This window comes from Narcine bancroftii, chromosome 14, assembly GCF_036971445.1.
Source record: "Narcine bancroftii isolate sNarBan1 chromosome 14, sNarBan1.hap1, whole genome shotgun sequence".
Taxonomy (NCBI): Eukaryota; Metazoa; Chordata; class Chondrichthyes; order Torpediniformes; family Narcinidae; genus Narcine; species Narcine bancroftii.
This window is the reverse complement of record NC_091482.1, coordinates 15,753,008-15,776,690: the sequence shown is the minus strand read 5'-3', so window position 1 is coordinate 15,776,690 and position 23,683 is coordinate 15,753,008. Positions and strand designations below refer to the sequence as shown.

At 40.1% G+C, this 23,683-nt stretch overlaps 1 protein-coding gene and 1 long non-coding RNA gene across 7 annotated transcripts in view; one reads left to right on the top strand and one right to left on the bottom strand.

The window, feature by feature from the left end:
• The window catches only part of LOC138749881 (LIM/homeobox protein Lhx1-like), a 440,383-nt gene that overhangs the window by 407,934 nt on the left and 8,766 nt on the right, over positions 1 to 23,683 (top strand). For all 6 annotated transcript variants that reach the window (XM_069911872.1, XM_069911869.1, XM_069911866.1 and 3 more), the window contains 2 exons: positions 20,697 to 21,818; positions 22,975 to 23,346. In XM_069911872.1, coding sequence (XP_069767973.1) covers positions 23,177 to 23,346 — 170 coding nt within the window. In that variant the 5' untranslated portion in view covers positions 20,697 to 21,818; positions 22,975 to 23,176. The remainder of the gene's footprint in view (positions 1 to 20,696; positions 21,819 to 22,974; positions 23,347 to 23,683) is intronic.
• LOC138749882 (uncharacterized) lies at positions 11,279 to 22,523 on the bottom strand. Its single transcript, XR_011348909.1, has 3 exons — positions 22,438 to 22,523; positions 18,863 to 18,961; positions 11,279 to 11,700 (listed from the first exon to the last, which is right to left on the bottom strand). It is a non-coding gene; the product is annotated as an uncharacterized lncRNA (long non-coding RNA).

Here is a 23,683-nt window from a genome sequence, read left to right as displayed (position 1 = left end):
ATTCCAGTCCTGGAGGAGACATTGTTTCACAGAATTAATTATGAAGCCATTGTCATCTGTCTCCACATTCATTGCTTCTAAAACAATGACTCATTTCTCTCCTTGTCAACTGTCTGAGAATGAACCAAATTTTTTTCACACTTGATAACATTTTTGATCCTGAGTCGAGCTCTGGACCACGGAACAGTTCTATCATGACCATTGTCTTTTCCCAGCTCCCTAATTTCACCTGGTGGCACCCCATCTGCTACAGAGTGCCTTGTTCATACTTTGTTGCCTTTAGCCCTGATTTTGTAGGTAATCCATAGAGTGTTTCCTTCTTCATAACCCAGATAAAAAGCCATCATACAAAATCTACTACTGAGTCCAACTCATTCCAAATCTCGTTGATTCATTAAAGTTGAAAATACAATCCTGAGATTCTTCTTCCTCCAGGCCAGGCATGATTTCTAATTATCGATAACTGTAGAGCACTGGTCTTGTAAACCAGGGGTCATGAGTTTATTCCACACTGGGGCCTCATTTCTGTGTGGGGTGCTGGACAAAGTGGTGACTCTGTCTTCCTTTTAGTAGACAAAGTTAAAGAATTTCACGTATGTCACATTCTAAAATTTAGTATTACATTCCAATAGTGGAATCTTTACCTTTTCTTAGAGAGAATGAGCAAACTGACCGCAAACACAGAAAATTAAATGTTCAGTAATAAATAATGAGGAAAGTAAAATTCCTTAAATGAGTCACTGAGTCTGTTGTTTAGAGTCTGATGGCTGAGCCTGCAGAGCTTGACACTCAATTTTCAAATTTCAACCTTGTTGGAAAAAGTTTCCTCAGCACCCTTCCCTCGCTCTGTAATCTCTTCCTCCATGTAATCCTCGAGATATCTGGATTTGTCCACTTCCTGATTAATTGTGATTTTAACTACCTTGATTTTGGTGACTCTACCTTTAGCTACCGAAGTCTTAAAAATTCTGTGTTCATTTTCTTTCATAACCTATCGTAATACTTCCATATGTGACTCATTTTGACTTGTGATATTTCCATGACATAGTTTTATATATAAACACTGGAAAGATAGATTGTTGTTGACTTCCCCAACTCCAGCAATATCCTCCAATCGTGAAGAAAATTAAAAAGATCAGTAATGACAGGGGAATATAAGCAACTACATTTTATGACTCTATTCACATTTTGATCCACACATAGAAGAATGCATTTGCCACACTTGATGCTTTATTGATGCCACCAATCCTACCATCACCCAGATATCATGACCATATCCCTACATGTCACTAAGAAAATTACTTCATAAAATAATTTGGGGCTACATTATGGATCTTGTGAGTGTTATCTTTATCAGCAAGGAATTGTACATGAAATACGAATGAGGAAAATAAATAGTTCTGACATTTTCACAAAACAAGATTTGAGGTTTAAAGTTAGTCTTCAGGCTAACTTGTAATGTTCAAACCAGATTTAAAATTATTATCTGCTGCAATAAAATGGATAAATTTAATTTATCCAAGTTAAGACTTTATAATCTTTGGCACACAAGCATGTGATATTAAGTTAATATCTTAATTATAATAGTGTAAATAAGCTTGATTTTAAAAGAAACAAAGGCATTTTATCTAAAATCCCTTAATCAATGCTAATTAGCCCTAACTTGCATATGTTAATTAAGACTATTTACCAAAATTATAGGTATGAACATCCCCAGAGGGGTTCCTGTTCATTTAATTAGTCCCAATTAGCTCTAATTAACACGTGTAAATGAGATACTGTTGAACCTAAAATAAACACAGTGTTGCTTACTGTATTCACATGCAGTTTGACTTATTGTTTATGTTTGTACAGGGAAGAGGCAATTGAAGCCCTTTAATTAATGCAAATTGCTGTGAGTGCACACATTTTTACAGAAGTCATTTATTTCTGGGAGATGGCAGAAATAAAATATATTACTGTGTAACTGGATATTCCAGCTGCACTTCCAAGAAACAATTTCTGATACAGTAGGTTTTTCAAGATAGCTACAAATAAGCAAGCTAGTATATATTGTTACTGGTTTATAAATATTGTGTGTCTATGCTCTAGTTCCCAAAATTAAAGTTTTGGAATATATAAGAAATGCACACAGTATATAATAATTTATTTCACTTGTATTTTAATTCATTTGATTCTGGAAACAAAATAATCCATCAAGTCAAAATCCCTACATTGGGACTTTTAAAGTTAGTCTTTGCAAGAAAAGTGAAAATCCAAAGTAGGTACAATTAAGAAAAGCAATAGCAAGTAAATTTTAACTAGATTGATAAACAGAACATAAAGCAAATATTAGTTTTCACTGTCTCTAATTATGTTAGGTCACTGGCATGTACATATCAGTCACAGAATTGGTAATAAGCTTCAACAAGAGATACAGTTAATTCAAGTTGAATACAATGCAAGATAAACATAATAATGGCTGAGCGTACACATCACACTTCCAGATAACAACAAGAAATGATTTAGAAGAGGGTTGGTGTAATGACACCACCTTCTTTGACCCCCATCTGCACTGGAATTGGATCTGTGAACCTACTGGTCAGAGTTACAGCTTGCAAGTCATTGAAAAGCATATACACAATGGTGACAAATTTCTGAGGACACCCAAATTTGAGAGAGGGGTTCTTCATAATCCCTCTAAGTTGTTGAATTCGAAAGCTTTTACATAGCTTGGAACTGCTTTGCGCAAATGGTCTGGAATTTCCTGGGCGGTGGAAATCATGTGATAGATGTGATTCTCATTGCAACTGTGGGAGGAGTATTTCGGAGCTGGGAGGACGCCGTTGAGAAGGATGTTTGCGATGATTTTCCTCAAAGCAGACAGCAGGAAGACCTCTGTGTAATTACCACAGTCAGACTTTCTTTTTTTTTTAATTTTTTTTTAAATTTTTTTTTTTCCACACCATAAATCACATTAGCCATGATATACACTATTTCTTTTTCACACATATACAGTGACTTTTTCTCCCCCCCCCCTTTCCTCCCAAACCACCCCCCCACCCCCCCCTCTCATCCATTTTAGGTATACAATCTAGGTTGCATTAAGCCAGTCAGACAATGTTGTCATTCAACAAAATTACACCAGAAATTCTACTGAGTCCATTCTTTTCTTTCCTTCTCCTTCCATCAACAGTCAGACTTTCTTGAAGAAGGGAGCAAATGACAATACACTGTAACCACCACACTATACAGCAGAAATATTAGGAAAGCATTGTATTATGTAAATAAGTGAAAGCTAAATCTCAGATCTGTAAACATTACCTTTTTGACCAATTTATAAAGCAATGTACTGTAAAAATAACATGATGAAATCTTGTGTAGACATTCAGGAATCGTGCATGCTGCCCAATTATTTATACCATCCAGCCTGAAATCTCATTTTGTGCGTTAAATCTGGGCGAATCGTGCATTTTCCTTTGAGACTTTTTAAAAGTACAATTCTCTCTTACAACTCATAGTAGTTTAAATGCACCAGAATAGATGCAAACGATTTATGGGATCACCACCTACTATAATAACACTGACACACTTATTAAGTCTAACTGTTTTATTAAACTGTGTAAAGCAAATCACATATTATGCATCAAAGGAGACATTATAAAGTGACTTTTACAACCTCAGGACATCCCACAGTGGAATCTTTTGAAATTACACCCTGTCAAAATCCAGAGCTTGAATTAATAGCACAGTGCGAACGAAATATAGTTTAATTATGCTGTGTGAATTGATTATCTTAAAAGTTATACATATTTTGATGTCTTATTATTTTGTATACTCAATATTAAAATCTGGTGATACATATAAAGTAAATCTGTGCCCTTAATACAACGCACGTGGGAAGATGATAATTTTATCATGAATCCTTTCCCAAAATGTTGTATCGTCATATTGCTACCGTTGAAAGAAAACAATAATGATGAAATGTTTAGCTTTAATTTGTATATTTGAAGGCTTTTCAATAAATGCATCTCAGTATCATTTAATCAGTATGGTGGGTATTAGCTTTCATCAAATTTCTTATTTGAGGCGCGTCACGGGTTCCTTTCTCTGGAGCATTGGAGGCTAAGGAGAGACCTGATAGAAGTTTATAAAATTATAAGTGGCATTGGTAGGATAGACAGGCGGAATTGTTTCTCCAGGGTAAAAATGTAAACTACTCAAGGACATGCATTTAAGGTGAGGCGAGTGTGCAGGGTAATCTTCTCCCACAGAGAGTGGTTGGTGCTTAGAACATTTGCCAGGAACACTGGTGGAAGAAGATATGATAGTAGGATCAAAAGGGCTTCCAGATAGACAGGAACATTCAGGGAATAGGGGATCGTGCAGAGTTTTAGTTTAATTTTGGCATTGTGTTTGGCACAGACATGTGGAGCAAAGGCCCTAATCATATGGTGTACTGTTCTATGTTTGATTTTCTATCTTGCATTGCATATTTCATGTAACTGGATAACTAATTCAAGATCAAAGTGGTATGTCTAAAGTCCTGACAGAATAAGGAATGCCTCTAGTATGAACTAACTACCACAGAGTTGATCAGGTGTTTACTGTTTGAGTTGTTGGATGAGGCTAATGGTACCAGAAGAAGTCCATTCTTGTGTTAGTTCTGCAAGTTATCTTTATACATCACAAGGTGTAAATGTATCTGATGCTCAGCCATATCCTTTTGGATTTTGGATTTGTCCTATGGACAAATAAACTGCAGTCAACCATGATATTGATGGAATGATTACACTGGACAACAAATTTTTTCAAAAGGTTTGTTTCTTGAAAAGAAAAGTGGGAGTATGATAGACAACTTCAAGCTGAACACAAAGATAATTTCAGATTTGTTGTATCATGTAGGAAGTCGGAGAAACATTAAATTAACTTTTAATTAATTTAGTATGTTTAATCGCATAATGGTGCTGACATGTGGCGTTAGTTCAACTAAAAATATTTTGCTGTTGATTTTCATAAATACTCAGCATCTGATGCCTCTTGCGTCAGTGATCAACAATAGTTGGTCAGCATTGGTGGATTCCAGTTGCCCTGATACTATTTTTTGATAGTCACACTGACCTGGTGACCGTGTTCGTCACTGACTGCAATAAGATCAGCGGGGAAGACGTCCAACTGCAAATGGAGAAAACGAATTTTCAATGACACGTTGCACTTCATGGTTTTATCTGCTTGAAGTCGACTTAAAATATGACAGGAAATCCCCCAAAAAAGTTGTATCTTATAAAAAGGTACGTGATCGTAAAATTTTTATGTGATTTTCATAACCAGTAGCCCAAAATCCGTGAAATACACCAAAAAATGTTCAGGAAGCAATATATTGATTGACCATTGGAATTTACACATTTCAAAAATGTTATATTTATGCATTTATGTAAATACTTAGTTGTGCAATTACATGGCACCATTTTTTTAGTTTTGCTCTCTAACGTGCAAAACAATGTAACAGATAAATGATCGAAGAGTTTGGCATTAATTTGATATGTGACCTTGGGGTATTTGTGACTTCCATCCAAGTAGGATTTTTTTCCTTTGTTCCATTCCACTCTTTGTCTAGGCCGCCCCAATTTGCACATGTTCTTCATCTTTTTTGTGTTGTTCCGTTCCCCCCCCCCCAACCTCCTCATCCTTTAATTCATCTCTTTCCAATATTGGACAAGCATCACTGGCACTAAGTGGTAATCACATGGCTAAGACTTTAACTTCAACCCTCTTTAATTGACCTTTTAGCAAAGCTATCCCAGGAATCAAGGAGGAAGATTTGGCTGATATGCAAAATTCAGCCAAAAAGTGAGATACAGCTCATACAAGAATTGATCAATAACAGTGGTATGATCCATACTGACTTTAAGTCAGGAGTACATCCATAAATTAAAATATGTCAAGGATTGAGATTAAATTTACACTATAGATATCCTACTTAACTGTGGACATTATTTATATTCACTAGCTCTAAATGATATCCTTTCTTGGTACTGTGTCAATATAGCTCAACTGTAATGTAATAGTTTTACAGCATGACTCCTGTCATGCCATTTACTCTTTTATTCTTAGCAAGAAGATAATAATCAACCCAATTTCCTATGAGACTATTTCTGTATGCTAGGCAGTTAATATCCAGAATTTCACCCCAATTGCGCACAGAATATGCAAATAACCTTTGAGTAATGTGCAAGCATTATGCATCCAGGTCACGTCAGGAATCACAGAGGGCAAACTGTGCTCAGCATTGCTGAAGCAACTCATGTCTTTTCTGGTTGACAGTGTCTGACAACAAAATCTCTCAGCAAACTAAGTTCAGCTGATCAAGGGGCAGACAAACGGAAATTTGAAAAATAGCATGCTGAATGAGTGTGAGCACATACAAATGTTCACGGATGCAGGGCCCACGATTAAACAGAAATAAATGAAAAGGTACATACATGTCTCAGAGATGATGATGAGCCAATATGAAAATATGTAGGACTTGCTATAAAACATTACTTTTTTTGAAATTGTCTAAACATTTGATTTCCACCTATAATCATTTGTAGACTTAATGGACAGTAAATGATGGTGATCTTTCTTTTTGAGAGTATAAACTGTCCAGATTTTTAATAAAACTTATTCACACACAAACAAACCACATTATGAATAGTTTCATCTTTAATTCAGCAATTTTTCTTTCATATCTTGCTGCCAAGTTTTCCGACACAGGGTATTAATACCAGGCAGAAATTTAAATGAGGAAAATGGTCAAATGCAGAGTGGGGTTGCACAACTGTTTCTGTAAAAATACTTCTGAATACTGCTTTACAAAAAAGTGTTTTTACCCCCTAAAAAAATGTTTATGGCTGCTATCACTGTAAACGAATAACTGATTAAAGACATATTTTCATTTACACTGCACCTTCCTATTCCTTCCAAGACATCTCAAATTGCTTTGCAATGCTGTCATTGTAAAACCATGGGGAACATGTTTGCTGCAACAGACAACAATGTGAAAGTGGACAAATAATATGTTTTGGGATGTAAGGGAGAGGTTGACAGGTCCTTGATTAGCCAGGGCATCAAAGATAGGTAGAAAGGAAAAATGAATCAGCTCATGATTAAATGGCAGGGCAGACTCGATGGGCTGAATAGCCAATTTCTGCTCTTATGTCTTGTAGTCTTATGGATATGGTTGGTGAAAGGATCAAAATTGACCAGGGGACAGCTCTTCCTCAAAATAATGCCATGAAATCTTTTATATCCATCTGAGAGAATAGTTCGTAAATCATGTTAAATGAAGGCATTGATTTGGCTCAGCACAGACCATTGGAACACAAGTGATTGCCAGGAGGATGATCCCATCTATGCACAATGTGCAGTAAAGTCATCTTATTTTAAATTCTGGCTCTGGCTAAGGTCAGCGATTACAGCAAAAAAACAGGAATATAACCTGGAATATTTGTGCTTTTGTGGCCCAGTTCAACATCGAAATATGGAATCACAAAGTGTGCCCACGAGACAGCTGATCCATTACCTTAATTCAAAATGTTGGATAATACATTATAAATGGAAGAAGATGAGACTGTGTGTCTGAAAGGAAAAGTCCAGAATAATGTCTTATTGATGAAGACTGCTAAGAATGACTAACACATTGTGAGATAGACGTGAACAGACGTTCCACGGGAGAATAATAAAGGGGTGGACAGATGTAGAGGAAGGCAGACATCTACAAATAGAACTGGTGTATTAGTTAGTGTATTTTCTTCCAGAGATATTTATAACTGTCAGGTTAACTAACTGTAATCTCCACCACCTACCCTATTTACCAGCAGTTGCAAAGATTGGCATTTCACATTCAAAACCTGTTTACACAGCTTATGCATAAAAGTACGCAATACAATTGACACATTCAGTCTGCTGGGAGAACTCAGCAGGTCAACCAGCAGGCGATGGAGGAAAAACTGGCCAACGTTTTGGGCTGGAACTCTTCATCAAGACTGATGACCATTTTTTCTCTCCAAGATGCTAATTGACCCACTGAGTTCCTCGAGCAAATTGTTTGTTGCTCTAGATTCTGCAGTCTTGTATAATTACACTGGATAACCAAGATTTTTCTTCCTGAACATTTTTGGGTGTATTTTATGGATTTTGGGCTGTTGATCATGAAAATCACCTTAAAATGTTCCTATCATGTACTTTTTTTTAAGCTATAACCTTCTTTTGGAATTTCCTGTCATCATTTAAGTTTACTTCAAGCACACAAAACCATGAAGCGCAATATGCCATTGAAAATTCATTTTATGCATTTGCACTGACACTTCTTCCCTCTTGATCTTGGGGCAGTCAGTGATGAACATGATGAAAGATTTCACTAGGACATTGCAACCATGGAAAAGCAGTATCTGGGCAAACGGAATCCATCAATGCTGCCCGACTATTGTTGGACGCTGACATGAGAGGCATCAGATGCTGAGTACAAATGAAAATCAGCAGCAAAACACTTTTAGGTCAGTTGAACTGACGCAATGTGTCGGGATCATTATGCAAAATTAATTAAAAGTTAATTTGATGTTTCTCCAACTTCCGAAGTGATGCAGCAAATCTGAAATTATTTTTGTGTTCATCTTGAAGTTGTCTATCATAATCCCCAATTTTTTTCTTCAGGAAGCAAACCTTTTGGAAAAAAAAATTCTCCGGTGTTATAATTTGCACATTATTTAGTATATGTCTACTGATATATTGAATAATATTCTATATTATTAGATAAAATTGATGGTAAAATTAAACAAAATCCAATAGACAGAATCTGATGATATATTAAAAATTCAAACCAATATATTTATAGTTTCTGTTAGATAATTGGTAGTTTTAATTCTTCAGTCTTATCATAGTTTGGTTAGAAGCCAAGGAATGGTAAGTTGCAAGTTTAATGTTCATGATCCTCCACACCAGTAAATCATGGAGGGGGGTACCAAATAGGAGTAAGAGATTTCGCAATGAGAAAGAAAAATCAAGGGACGAGTCACCCCAGCCCTAGGCTTGCGTCTCCATTTACGGAGGAGCTTTTAGCAAATGGTTCAGAGCAGGTTGCCGATCCAGGCTGCAACACAGAACGGAATATGGGAGAGGGTAGCCTGGATCGTAATTTTTTTTTAATGTATAAAAATAGAAAATAGGCCATGTGAAATGTGTTGGCTTCAACTTCCTAAGTACACTCTGCAATTTGAAAATAGTGTGGATGCTATCTTTGCTTCAACTGAGGAATCCCATGCTATCCCTATAAATACCAACTGATCATGCATATCATTTGAATAACTATGAAAATATAGCTGTACCCTTTAGAATACTGGTCAACTGTAAATTCTGTCGCAAATTCTTATCTTTCTCATTCCCAGATCCTCTGGGTTAACGTGAGTTCCAATAAAGAGTTTGGTTACTGTAAGCACTGAAAAGCCAAAAGGTTTCAATAAACCTATGGTATGCAACTTTTATCATTATATCTTGACTGTATTTTTTCACAAAATATAAATGCAATTTTAAATTGTTTAAATTTAAAGTTAAATTTGAACAGACAAGAATGCAGTGTTTTATTGAACTGTGGAATTCTAATTTTTTATATGCATTTAAAAAAAACGAGTAATAACTTGAACTTAGATAGTGCCTTTTTACATATCAAACCATGGCAAGGATCAGTAACAAACAATATTTGTCATTGAGTAACATAAAGAAGGTGTAAGCTAAAACTTTTCTTTTGTTTGAATGTAATATGGATTCCAAAATCCCTTTGATTCACAATGACGTGGGAACATGATAGTTTTAGTTTCTATTAGCTTATTAACAATTTCAAAGCAATTTATTGGAGATTGTGATCCTCTAGAAAGTATCTCTGTATTTTCCACAACATTTGCCTGTGGTAAATGAAATTATTTGTAATACTGTGAACAATACTGCTTATTTCTCAAATGGCAGATCCAACCCTGCTTCCTCAAATGATTAAGAAAGGGTTTCCCTTCCCCAGTTCTCCATTTCAAGGCAAATTCTGCAACTGTTGGTTTCCATTCACCATTCTGAGAACCAACTTATATTTCTGTCCCTCATCCGGCACCAACCATCTCCACTTACTCACCCCATCAGCAAAAGAAGCATATTTGGTAATGCATATTTTCTCTCTGATACCTGTTTTTCCCCGAATTATGTTTGCCGTTTTTGTATTTTTATTGTATTTTCTCTCTTTTCCAGTTGCAAAAACATCCTTTTCCTGCCTATCCTCTTTGTGTTTTCTCTCAGTCTGTGGCACACCTGCTTTTCAAATCATGCCACATATATTTGACTGCTCCTTTACCCAATTTTTGCTCTTAATAACTGATGCATTCTTTAAGTGTCTGTTTATATCATTTCCCCACCCACTGCATTCCGTCTATTTTGTTAGATTTTATTACCTTTTCCTGTTGTCTATCTCTTTGTCGATACTTGCATCAGATGAAATGGTGCAGCCGAGGTAGGTAAACTGGTTGACCGTTTTGAGTTCAGTATGCCCGATGGAGATGTGGGGGGGCTGGTGGACATGGTGGGGAGCTGGCTGATGGAGGACCTCAGTTTTCTTCAGGCTGACTTCCAGGCCAAACATTTTGGCAGTTTCCGCAGAGCTGGCCACCGAGACAGAGGTGCACCAAAGAAGTGGTACAAGGACTGCTTAAAGAAATCTCTTGGTGCCTGCCCCATTGACCACCGCCAGTGGGCTGATCTCGCCTCCAACCGTGCATCTTGGCGCCTCACAGTTCGGCGGGCAGCAACCTCCTTTGAAGAAGACCGCAGAACCCACCTCACTGACAAAAGACAAAGGAGGAAAAACCCAACACCCAACCCCAACCCACCAATTTTCCCTCGCAACCGCTGCCTGTCCCGCATCGGACTTGTCAGTCACCAACGAGCCTGCATACCCTCCATCCGCAAAGCCAAGCCAAAGAAAGAAAGAAAAAATGACCTTTTCCTGAACTTTCACTTTTATTCATCTCACTGATTCCAGAACATGATTATTTTCCTGATCCGCACTTCTCCCATCTTTTGCGGTCTGCCCCTTTCTGCTACTCATTGAATTTTTTTCCCCTTCCATTCAGATATTGAACCATATTTGTGTAACTAATTTTTTTTTTAAATAGAAATTCTCACACATCAACTCTTAGACACCTGCTATCAGCTCTCTTCCCAAATGCTATTGGAAAATAAATCAATTAATGCACAATAGAGGTTTCATAAGGCAAATGGATCATTATTTTTGAATGAGGTTTCACCGTTTTTAATTCTTGTGTCGACCTGATTGTACAAAAGAGATGCCATGGATTCTCATACTCTTCTAGAAGGGGATTAACGATCAAGAAGCCCTTTCACTCTATTGTCCCAGTTACTACACCCATTTCCTTATACTCTTTTTTAAAAACTTTTCTCTCCCACCCCCTCTGACTGGATTTATTACCGGACTCCCGACCTCATTTCTTTTCAAGAAACAATCAATAATGCTGCCAGACACTGGCACATTGATTTCTGACGAGAGTTTGAACGGTCTCCCTTTCCTCAGATGCTGCCCGACACGTGGCGTGTTCGCAGCATTTTCTGTTGTAACTCTGGTCTTGAAATAAGCTTCATTGTTGGAAATGCATTGGCGAGACTGTCTCCAGCAGTGAGTGTTCAGGCCTGCGAAGGCAGGGAGTAAGAGAGGCAAGATATAATGAATAGCAGAGCCCTGAATCCCGCCTTCCAACAGCACGAGTTATGCCCCTAGTGAGTGAAGCGGGAAGTTTGTGGGAGCGAGTGATACTGGTTCTGGGTTGTGTGAGCGTGTGTCCCATATAAATGCACGAATGCGTTCGCTGCATAATTTAACTGGCAGAAGAAATAGTTGTTTTCTTTTGAGAGTGCGGTGGTGGGGAGTGAGGGGGTAAAATAAAAAGGGAAGATGTACCTCGAAAGAGGAGTTCACGGTGTCGAGGGAGGGGTAAATGACAAGATTTAATTCTTCATTGGGGAAAAGATTTGGACAACCTCAAGCTGCTGTGTGTCGGAAATGAGAATCACCGTATTAAAGAGAAGGTGCAAGGTTCCTACCGAGAACTTGGAAAGGTTAAAGTGGGAGTTCCCAGCCTGGCACTGCCATTCATGATGGATTGGGTCATCAGGGGACCGAGTCTCCCTTTGGCTAGTGGCTTGCAAAAGTCCCCCCGTGGTGCTGTTTACCCTTGCGGCTATTGGTTGATTTTAGTTTCGCAAAGATCATCTGAGATACGATTTCAATGCACGGTTAACGGCATCCCCCCGCGGTACACAACCAAAGCAGTCAGCGAATCCTAGCGTTTGCGTCGTCTCGACCCTTGAAAGCACTGACTGACCCCCCCCCCCCCCCCCCCCTCCACCACCACCAAAGCAAGCAGTGGGGATTAATCCTTGTTTCTGTGCTGTTTCTGCGAGCAGCCATGAGAACACGCAGTGCCTGGCATTCCGTGTGCATGGAGTGATTTGGTTTGAACGTGACTAGTTCTGAGCATTGTCACCGGGAATTATTTGTGCTCTGTGAAGCCGAGAAGGGGGATAGGATGCTGAACACAAATACAAGCAGGAGTGGGGACTTGCACGTTTTTTTTTGATCCCCAATTATCACTTTAGAAATAACAATGAACTCTCGGTTGCAATTCACAGAGACTTTAATGATACTGTAATGAAATTGGAAATGCCATGGTGCCGTTAAGGCCCTTTATCAATATATTTCCACGGCGGTGTACGAACTGCCTTGCACCATCCTTTATCCCTTGGAATGAGGTGTTGCTTCAACGTGAAGTACCCTGCAGGGCTTGCCTCTGGTAATGCAGAGGACCCCCCCCCCCCCTACCAAGAGCTTTAAAAGATCTAAATCATTGGGAATAATATCCAAACTCAAGCAGGGCTAGTTAATGCATTTACAAAATCCACATTTTATCAACTGCACAAACACTGTGTTATAAATACTGCGGAGTCACCTCCTTACAATTATTATTTTGATTTTAAACCTCTTAAGCATTTAAGAATACTGATTTAACCGCTGGGGTCATCTGTTCAATATCAATTTAATTTTAGTACTACTTATATATTTTATTATTCCTCTTCTCTCTCCGTTCTGTATACTTGCCTTAAATGTATTAACATTGCCCTCGGTTAATCCTTCCCTCCTCCTAAGCAACCTTTGATTTCCTTCTGACGGTTTATGAATGATGTGTCTTTTAAAACAAGGAACGGCGAGGTGAATAAATTAAGACCGTTTTCCTCCTAAAGGGAAAACTCGGAATCTCTCTATGTCAACACTGCTTCTCATAAATTGCTCAGCACATCAAAGACTTTTGTGACCAAGGCCGGGTTCGAGGCAAAGGCCACCGGGGTGGGGGGGGGGAGGCTAAACTGACGACCGACCCCGCATCCCGAAGTTTCGAATGTCACCGTTCCACCTCTGCACCCTTGCTCAACTTGACACTCCGCCAGGTCTGGCCGAGTGACCACTTGGTCAGATTTAGGGGAGTGTCAAGTTCTTCAGTGACCTCCCCCATCTTCACCAACCTCGCCGTCCAGTATGTGGCCCAAACACTTGTGATCAAGGTGAGAACGATAACCATTGGAGAGCCTTTGCTCACAACCGGCAGCGAAAAGGTGTCTGCAAAACGAGTCACAACAAACAGCTGAGCGAGGAGTAAAAGTGACCCTTTCAACAGCACTGACGGGGTCGTTGGAATCACTTCTGCAATTAACAGGGCAAAATAAAATCTCCAAGGCTTCAAATGAGCACTCCCAAATTCATCACACCCAAACTTCAACACTTTGTTTCAATAGACGTCTCTCCAAAAAATTTTTTAAGATTGATTAGATGATTCATTGTGCTTCACTCTGGGTTGCCTTCAGAAATATGGGATGTTGGACAAGAGACTAAAAAGTCCTTTAAGTCTTCCTTATGAGAATTATCATTTATTGTAAGGTCAGAAATCGTATCATTTTTATATATCGGTATAAAAACATTGCAAGATAGATGGGTTATTTTAGAGGCTGGAGATTAAATTCCAAGAGGCTTAATTCTGTCTTTTAGGGCAAACAGCAAATGCTCGGTCTGTTTGTATGCAGTCATTCAGGTGTGTAGTAAATTCAAATTACCCTTCCTTACACATGTGAAATATGAGAAAGAAGGCCTTTACAGCCCTTTATATTCCTGTAATATGCAAGACACGAATGACATCATGACCATAATATTTGGCAGTTTCCCTGCAAAGGAACCTTCCCAACTCCGGTATTTGCGCGTGGACGTTGCAAGTAGAATCCCTTATGAATGCATTGCAGAATTCATCGATCAAAGGAAGCCACTAGAGTTGGTTTGGCCATCGTTATCAGGCGGGCACACATGGATTTAAGGTCCCAGTCGAAGCGGAGGCCATTTTTAATTCATTGGTCTGCTGGGATTAATGTATTGTGGTGGTCAATATTCTCCAAACTATTTTGGTTCATATCGCAATTATCCGATGCGATTTTTCTTTTGCGATAGTTAATGACTCTCTGCTGAGAATTGACACGCATACCACCTCTGTAATGCAGGTGATGGAACAAAAAAACCCCGCTTTTACTCAAGTCTTGAACTTAGGGATACGGTTCAACGTTTTCTCTTGATTTGTAGTGAGCAGGAATTGAACGTGCTTTGGGAATGGACATGACCATCAAACCACCGGCCAGACGAACGCGAGATTTTGGAAATATCTTCGTTTTGATTCCCCACCTATTCTTTTCCCGGTGCGTTTGGGGTTTTTTTTTTTGTCCGTCACCGAGAGACAGTCTCTTGCCCGAGGACTAGCGCTTTCAAATTCAGTCAGAAAGCCCATCATCAGTCACTGATTTTATACAGGACGAGAGAGTAATTTCCAGCTTAAATCCCTCAGAGCCTCCCATCCGTTCTAAATCCCATATCACCACTTCTTCCACACCGTTCTGACACGCAGCAAGCCAAAGCTGTCGGCTTTTGCTTATGGATTAGCAATTTATTTTGTCTCCTTGACACGTCGCTAACATAAAACCGTAAAATATAAATAAAATATCTCTTCCTCAGCACCAGTTCCCAGCGAGAGAGAGAGAGAGAGAAAGCTACATCTCTCTCCAGATCTAGGAAATAAAATATAAACGTGGCTTCGATGGTGCTTTTTTTTGGACCACATACACTTTCTCAGAAACAATGAAGATGGATGCGCTGGGATTGGGATCACATTCTGGGATCAGAGGGGTTCCATTCTCCCCTTCCACACACTCGCTCTTTCCCATCCATTTTCTCCCCCACGCGTAAGGCCATTGATAAGCCATTTCTATTTCTGAGGAGACCGGCGGTATTCCCAAGCCTGCTGTGTCGCGCCGAGGCCGATTGCAATTTATCAGCTTCTCGCATCGGTTTGTAGCATGTGTTCGTTTCTCTCTCCCCCCCCCCCCCCCCTTCTTCGCTCAGACGGAACTACCCTGGGAAACTCAGCGCTGGGTGGACAATTTGCCTCTTTCCCCGTATCCTTTCATAAAACATTTTAGGCAATTCAATTATATCTGTTGGCGGAGATGATTAATTGGAGCATTTGCTAAACGTTGCAGAAGCACCTCGAGATTCCTTAGGGTGAAATGAAGTTGATCGATGTTTCAACTGATTTAAAAGTTTGTTCACTTAAGTTTTGGAGCCTGATGTCGGGAAATAATCTAAAAAAGTAAAATAGCGTCGTTGAGCTTCTGGATTATTGGTCGTGGGGCGAAAAAAGCAGCTGTCCGAGTGACAAGACTACAGGAAGATCTATAGCCTTCATCGAGTTTCTAATCCAGGCTGCCAGTGAGTTTTTTTTAAATCGGTGGAAACGTGGTGGGTTTTTTTGGTCAATATCTCGGCGCGACTGGCAGATGTTTTGAGTTTCACGGTTTGTGCCTTCAGGAAAAAAAAAGGCGAGTTGCAAGGATTTCGCTAGAGAGCGGGGAAAGTTCGCCGACTCACAGGTCCAAGTCCAAACACGGCTGAAACTGTACTTCCCATGTGGGCACGATTGATGGGAGAACGCTCATTGCTAAACTCGCTATAAAGTACAAGTAGCAACTAAAAGGGAATATGCACGTTACAAGTAGGGATTTCTTCAGATGCTGTTTTGATATAGTAGTTCCTCAAGATCAAATCGATTTTCCTAAATCTTTTGCTCCTACCATAAAGTACAAACGCAAAATCCAGCCATATATGTATTAAAATCACGAGGAAGACTTAACTAAAGATTGTTTTCAAGTAGGAAAATCAACGGATAGAATGGTTTGTCTCTAGTGTTATATTTCACAGTTGATTTTGTCTCGTTACCATTTAAGACTGAGTGCCCAACCCAAGCAAAAAGGTGATTTCTGATCTTCGACTCCCATTCCCGCCATTCAATTCAATCCCTGCTGGCTGATCCCAAGACTTCGCGCCAGTTTCCCATATCACTCAAATTCTCGATTTCCAAACATGCATCTATCTCCCTTTTAAATACATCTAGTCTCCGCCACTCTGGGGATGCAGAGAATTCCCGAAACTCACAATACCTCGGAGGGAAGACATTCCTTTGCACCTCAGATTTTTTTTTTTGTCGCTTTGTCCCCTGAACTCTCCCACTAGTGGAAACATCTCATTATGTCCTCTGTCAAGCTCCCCCCACCCCCACCGCTCTTTTTCAGGTTTGAATAAGGTTATTCCTCATTCTTCTCAGTTCCAAGGAATGCAGACCCAAATGGTCTCGTCTCTTTTCACACAACAATCCTCTCGTCTCAGGAATTAGCCTTGGGAATCTCCCATGGACTACCTCCAAATATATGGCCTTTTGGGCAGAGTTGACTGAATGAACTCGTTCATTTTCTTAATATTCACGTAAGGACTACTTAAATCTACAATTTAAAGAGCGTTAGCCCGCAAACTATAATCGAAATTGGACATGCGTTATAATCTACTGTTTTATATAAGATCAGAATGGCTAAAGTGGCAGAGGAAGGAGTTATCAGAAGCTGCACGCAGGATTTCTCATGATAAGTTCTTAGAAAATGTATTATTATGTTATTGGGAGAGCCATTTAATGAATGGTGCTCCTTCTAAGACAATTAAAATGCATATGAAAATGTTGCCAAGTCAAAAAGCGAAGTGATTACATCAATTCTCATACGTACATGGCTTACATTTGCTTCAGAAGCCGCAAGTTTACATCTTGTTTAGTTACAATCTCCTCAGACTACTAGTGGCCCAGATGATGCAAAGGTGTTGACTTACCACTCAAGTTCAGTCATTTCCTTCCCACTGTCATATTTTCACATATAGATTGTTTTTATGCACATGTCCAGTTAATTAAATCCAAAGATTAAACTACGTGATCGTGATCCATCTATTATGTCATTCTTTCGGAAAGTATCCCCATGTCTATGTCAAAGTCCAAGACTTTGATACTCTCATGCTAATGGCGCACACCTCTCTTCTATAGCTTATTTAAACGTGTTCTCACTTTATAAAATCGAGACAGAAAGAAAACAAAGTTAAACAAGCAAAAATGAAGCCAAAGGCCAAAACGAAATACCGAGCTAGTGATTTGTTGAATCTCACTGGTTTTGATGACATGAGCTTTGCTTGAACTTGTTTGCTCAGATGCGCTGATCGAAGTATAATGGTTGGCAGTTGATATCAATAACATGTTCTAATGTATTTCAAACCCATTTCTCAGGTACTTAACCTACGATTAAAATAAATTTAAAATTTCCACGTGAGGAGAGATATGGTTGCTGTGATAGGATGGATGTAACTGTGTTATTGGAACTATATGGTCTCGATATGCTCCGAGAGCATGCTGCAACCTTTAGATATTGTCTGCCTCCCAAGTCGAAGTTTACAGCAACACAGATTGGATCAACTCGTGGTCCATTTGATGCGAAGCTGTTGATGTCCCACTCAAGTCACGGGAAATCTTTCACAGTTGTTTGTAATCCAGTTGCACTTGGCCGATCACAGCCTCGTTGTACAGTTCTCAGTTTATCACAAGTGTCACCCACATCGTCTAACAGAGAGGTCAACAGGACGGTGGGGAGTCAACGGATCTCGACGAGCGAAGCAGGCAGTCTGATTACTACGGACATAGTACATGTACTATGGAGGGGGGGGGGGGGGAAGGAGTCGATGGTTAAAAACATGAACAATAACGATCTCTCTGTAACCCTGAACTTGACAACTGCTCCCTCGATTTAATTTCAGCGCTCTGGGTAGAGTTTGAACTATCATCGCTGGTATTTACCTCAGATTATACAATGAAAGTCTTCATTTCTGTAATTAGGATCCCCGATCATTAATTGCAGCGCCATGCAATACTTTTATTAGTAAACTTATTAATTAGTATACTTATTGATGCCCAAAAAGCGTCAACAAGGATAGGCTCTTTGGTGGTTTGTTTAAAATATTATTGCAGTGGCCAAATAAAGCGGTGTGTGTGTGTGTGTGTGTGTGTGTGTTCGTGGGTAAGGGGTGAGACAACAGAGGGATTAAAAAAGTTCTTGGAAACCGGGTAAAAGATAACTTTTCACAGGAAGAAGAATTTCATCCTTTACAAAGCGCAGGTTGTGGCTTTTGATAATAGACCAAAGGATATTTTACTTTTATTGAATGATGGTATTTTTAAAACACAAGTACAGCTAGAAATCTTTCATTATACCATCCCTTTAATGGTAGTTGCCATTATAGTCAGAGAACATCAAATTGCGAGTAGAATAAGTCTCCATCGCGTGTGTGTTTGCACTGGTGAGTGAATACATTAAAGATCCAAATTTGGAACGTATATCTTACCGCATGTGGTCCTCTTCGCAGCTTCTCTATTGAATGATGTACCATTCTTCACAACTTTTAGAATAGATCCAGGTCTGTGAAGAGATGTTCACTATATGTCTAAAGTTATAAGAAAAGCGTGTTACTTCCAAGATTTTGATATATTTGTAATAATCATAAAATATATGAATAACGTTCCAATTCACCCAAGTTGTCCAATCATCTACAAATATCATGCTGGTTTTTACACTAAGCACGATGTAATGGTAGACATACTATTCACATAAAAAGTGAATACAAACAAAGTACGCTAGAGAACGAAGTAAATGAAGAGAGATGAGATGTATTTTGTGTGGACAAAGATGTGAAACTGCTAGATCCTGTGCTGTGTAGGGGAAAGGGCTGAGTTTGTGAATTGTGTTCGAACCCGTTAACTCTGACTGGGTGCTCACTTTCAATCGATATCTTCTATTCTGTGCTGACAGCCATTGGCTGTGACTCTGGCTGTTTTGATGAAGCTAAGGAGATTCTAGACCTGTTAATACCGACAGCCTTTGACCCTTTGCTAATAAATCTTCTCCTCCCAGCCATGGTCATTTCTTAGATGAAGTACTGTAAAATCACGCTCTGTGGATTTTTTTTTAAAAAAAGGGAAAGGGTTAAGACAGAATTCATGCGGCGTGTTTTTGAAGTTTGGGCGTCAGGAATGATCGTATCAAGGTGCAAACGCTCTATCCCAGCTGATGCTGTCTGTTTCTCCATCGATTGTAATGTGCCAGTATAGGAAAATATTCTCGACTGAATCAGAGCAGATTATTTGGTGAATGTATATTTTCGATTTTAATTGTTGTCCGAGCAGCTATGTGTCACGAGTCCAATAATCACCTTTCATGCCATCAAGCTTGCTAACTGAAAATGGATGCTTAAAATTGGAAAGTTCGTTTACAAAGCTGAGTCAGAAAGTAGTTTCTACTCGGAGTCCCGCGGTAAACAGTTGATTTCACTTCACTAATTTGAAAAAAAGGGTGAAATAAGGTCGCTTGCGATAGTCGAAACTGATTGAGTGGAAAAGCGAAAAGCGGGTGGATATGTAACACCCCCCCCCCCCCCACCCACACACACACACACACACACCAGAGCGCCCCTATTACCAAGACACGCAGTTCTTTTCTGTGCCTTAAAGACTTTGCTTTAAACTGCTGCACAAATAAATGTTAGTTTTACATCGAACCACGTGAGTATGTCCCCATTATTACACAGGGCAAAATGCAAAAAGGGACATTTTCACTCTTTCTGGAGCTCTTAGCCCTTGCACGAAACACAAGAACGCTTCCTTTCCTCTGTCCCACCAGTTAATTTCAAGTCAATTTCCCTTCTGTGGAACGGCCCTGGGATTTCACAAGACAGACATTGAAACTCTAAATGCAATCAGTTTTATAAAACACGGGGGTAAATACAACATCGGGTCGATTTCATGTTGAATTCTTAAATACAGTGCAGCAATTCCTTCAACAGTTTGACGTGTCCAGTTATTAGACCCACTGTAAACTCTGATTTGAATGAATCTTATTTTGCAGTCATACAAACAGATGCTTTGCAGCTGAATAAAATATTGGAGTAGAAGTCGGCATGATGGCCACCAAGATGTTGTTCATCTCTTATCTCTATTCATTCCTGACCAACACATGTCATCTGGGAGAGTGTCAAAGGGAAGAAGTCCCCAGATAGAAGACTACAGCTGTCACTGTAGTCTGGAGGGCCAAGTCCATACCAGTCACGCTTCTCTCTTTAGCATGAGAAGAATCCCATATGCAGAAAGAGTTTATTGATTTTCTCTCTCTCTTTGCAAGGATAGGGTAGTCTCTGCGAAGAGTCGGTTGAAGTGGAATCTGCTGTGAGTGGCAAGCCAGCCGACGTGGGAACGAAGGAGCAACTGAGGAACAAAGACGGTGTCCACACAACAAACAAGAAAGTTGGCACTCATTAAAAATTACGACTTGACTGGAAGCAAGAAAAGATTGACACGGATAGCCTCCCATCTGCAGGGAGCAAAGAAGTCCCCCCCCCCCCCCAAACCAGCCCCTACTTTGGGTGTACGGACTGTTCGTTTCTCAGAACCCACTCAACGTTCTGATTAAATTGATTATATTTGGCGGTTACAGTAAGAGATAACCTGTAATGCTGCTATTCGTTTGGAAAGAGATCGTAAACATGCTTGGTCGAATGCTTTATTGTTGGGGGATGTATTTTGACCAAAGGTGGCGAATTAGAATGGGTTTATCGCGTGGAGCCTCTCTCTCCCTATAAAAAACGTGATTAAGCCATTGGACTCCAGTTACAAGCGAAAGACCGAGAAAATAGTCGTTATAGGACGCTAAGTAAATAGTGCAGAAGGTGCTTACCCGAGCATGATGTTAAAAGAACAAACGTTGTCTAGCAATCGAGATGATTCGCTAATTGATGTGTACTGACACTGCAGTTCACAGTGTTTAATATCAGAGCCAACTAAATGTTTGCAAGCAGGATTTGTGTTTCCAGACAGACGTCATTCTGGACCATCTCCAGCCCAGGGCTGTCAGCGCCTACTCTAATAGAACTGGAAGTGCAGTTTGGATGGATTGTTCGGATCTTCTCTGCCCCTCCTCCTTCACCCCTTAAGCAGACGGGACAATACATTCAAGGCAATTTTGATTTGTGAAGTGAGGCATCCGTCGAAAATAAACGCAAACGTTTAACTTTCACGCTGCCCCCAAGTTTGGCCACTGTCAACTTAACTGCTCGAGAGGATGACTTGAGACTGAGCCCTTCTCCTTTCCATCCGCGCTAACGCGAGACGCAATACACACAAACATCAAAACAAGTCCAATTCTAACGTGAATATGCAAATATGCCTCGCCACTATTTTGGTGTGGAAATTGAAGATGAATCGGGGAGAGACGTCCATTAAAGAACAGGGCATTCATCAACAAGTGCAAAGGTGAGAAAATGACTTGTTAGGTCTTTCATATCGTCTCGCGTTTTCAGCGGATACGACTTCAAAGGTTAAAATGCATTTGAAGGCGGGGGGGGGGGGTGGTGGTGAACGCTCATGCATATTGAAATATTTAAACTGACTCACCCCCGCCATCAAACACCAAAAAAAAATCCTCTTCACCTGATGATAACCAACCTTCCCCCCCCCCCCCCCCAGTACCCCCGGTCATTTCACGTTGACTGGCCCGACAAAGGCACCGTAACTTCTGCCAACCAGTCGTGTTTTACCGCTGCATTCTGAACAGGACCATCAATCTCAATCTGCTGCGATTTACAATTGCAGAATGACCGAAACATGAGCCAAGAAAACGTTGTGTGGGGGGCGGGGGGAATAGAGAGAGAGAGGATGCAAGCTGCCCGAGCGGTTGTCCGCTCTCTCACCCACCCACCCACCCACCCACACAGTCCCTGGGGTGGAAGGAGGACCTGAACATGTAAACAGACTTCCTTGTGGTTTTTGTTTCAGTCGACCGCGATGCAAAGCAAACTTTCCAAATAATAATATTTTAAAAGTAACAGAAGGGTGTGGCAAAAGGAAGGCGGAAAAAAAAATTAAACTGTACCTAAAGCTCAGAAGCGGCCGCGGCTTCCGCTATTCTCTAGGCGAGATGTTGCGAGTCTTTCTCAAGCAACGCGGAGAAAAAAAGGTCATAAATTAATGGTTGCCATGGCGCCGGGGCGGCTGATTGGACGGGGGCGCCGGTGACGCGGCGGCGAGAGGGATAAGGTGTGCGCGAGCTCCAGGAAACATGCAGTCGAGTGATCGCGTGCGGCGGGCAGAGTAGCATTTGCGGTGATTGGCATTGCTTCTATAGCTGTACAGTAAACACGACTGGAGCTCCATTTCTCTTCCACATCAGGAAAGTTGAACCATGACATCAAAAGCAATGCTTGCCACAGGCCTGTCACCCATATTTTATTTCTGGAGCTTTTAATCTTGTATTTTGCTCATACAAGCAAACTTAAGATATACTTAGGAGGCAGAATTAAACACTGGTATCATGTTGGAGTAAATCATTTACTTCAATCCTCCAGAGTTGATTAGTGTAGCTTTTAATTATTTTATCGTAATTTATTTAAGAGGGCGATTGTTTCTTTAGGATTACACCTGCTTCGATTTCATTTGACTGATATCAGCTACCTCAAAAGAAAGAACGCTGGCCACTTAAATCCGTTGGAAGCATCGCCCTTTAATAACAGCCATTCTCAAGGATCAGCCTGCTGGACGATCGAGGACCTCATTATTACCAGCCAAATATCTAACCGTCAGCTATCTCATTATCTGGGAACAATCCAAAGACAATGGTGCACTGTGCGGGGTGCGAGAGGCCTATTCTTGATCGGTTCCTCTTAAATGTCCTGGACCGAGCTTGGCACGTGAAGTGTGTGCAGTGCTGCGAATGCAAATGCAATTTAACAGAGAAATGTTTTTCACGAGAAGGAAAGCTATACTGCAAGAACGACTTCTTCCGGTAAGTGTAATGGTATCGGCTTTATAGGGCATCATCAGAATGTTATGTTCACATCGTGTCAGCTTCAAGTTGCCGAGACTAAAATGCTATTATTTTAACAGTTTTGCAACATGCTAGAATATTATTTAGTGAAGAAGAATAGCACATGTTAAATAATAGCACTGTTAAAGAACTCTCACATACTCCTTAATAATGCTCGTTCGTTTGCTCGAGGAAAGCAATTGTGATCGGAAAGATTCAGCCTCACATCCGATCCTTCGCGATTTTACTGTTTCGAAGCAGGCTGAATTGCGGGAACATTGGTGCACCTCCGCTCAAAACCCTCTCAGTAACTTCG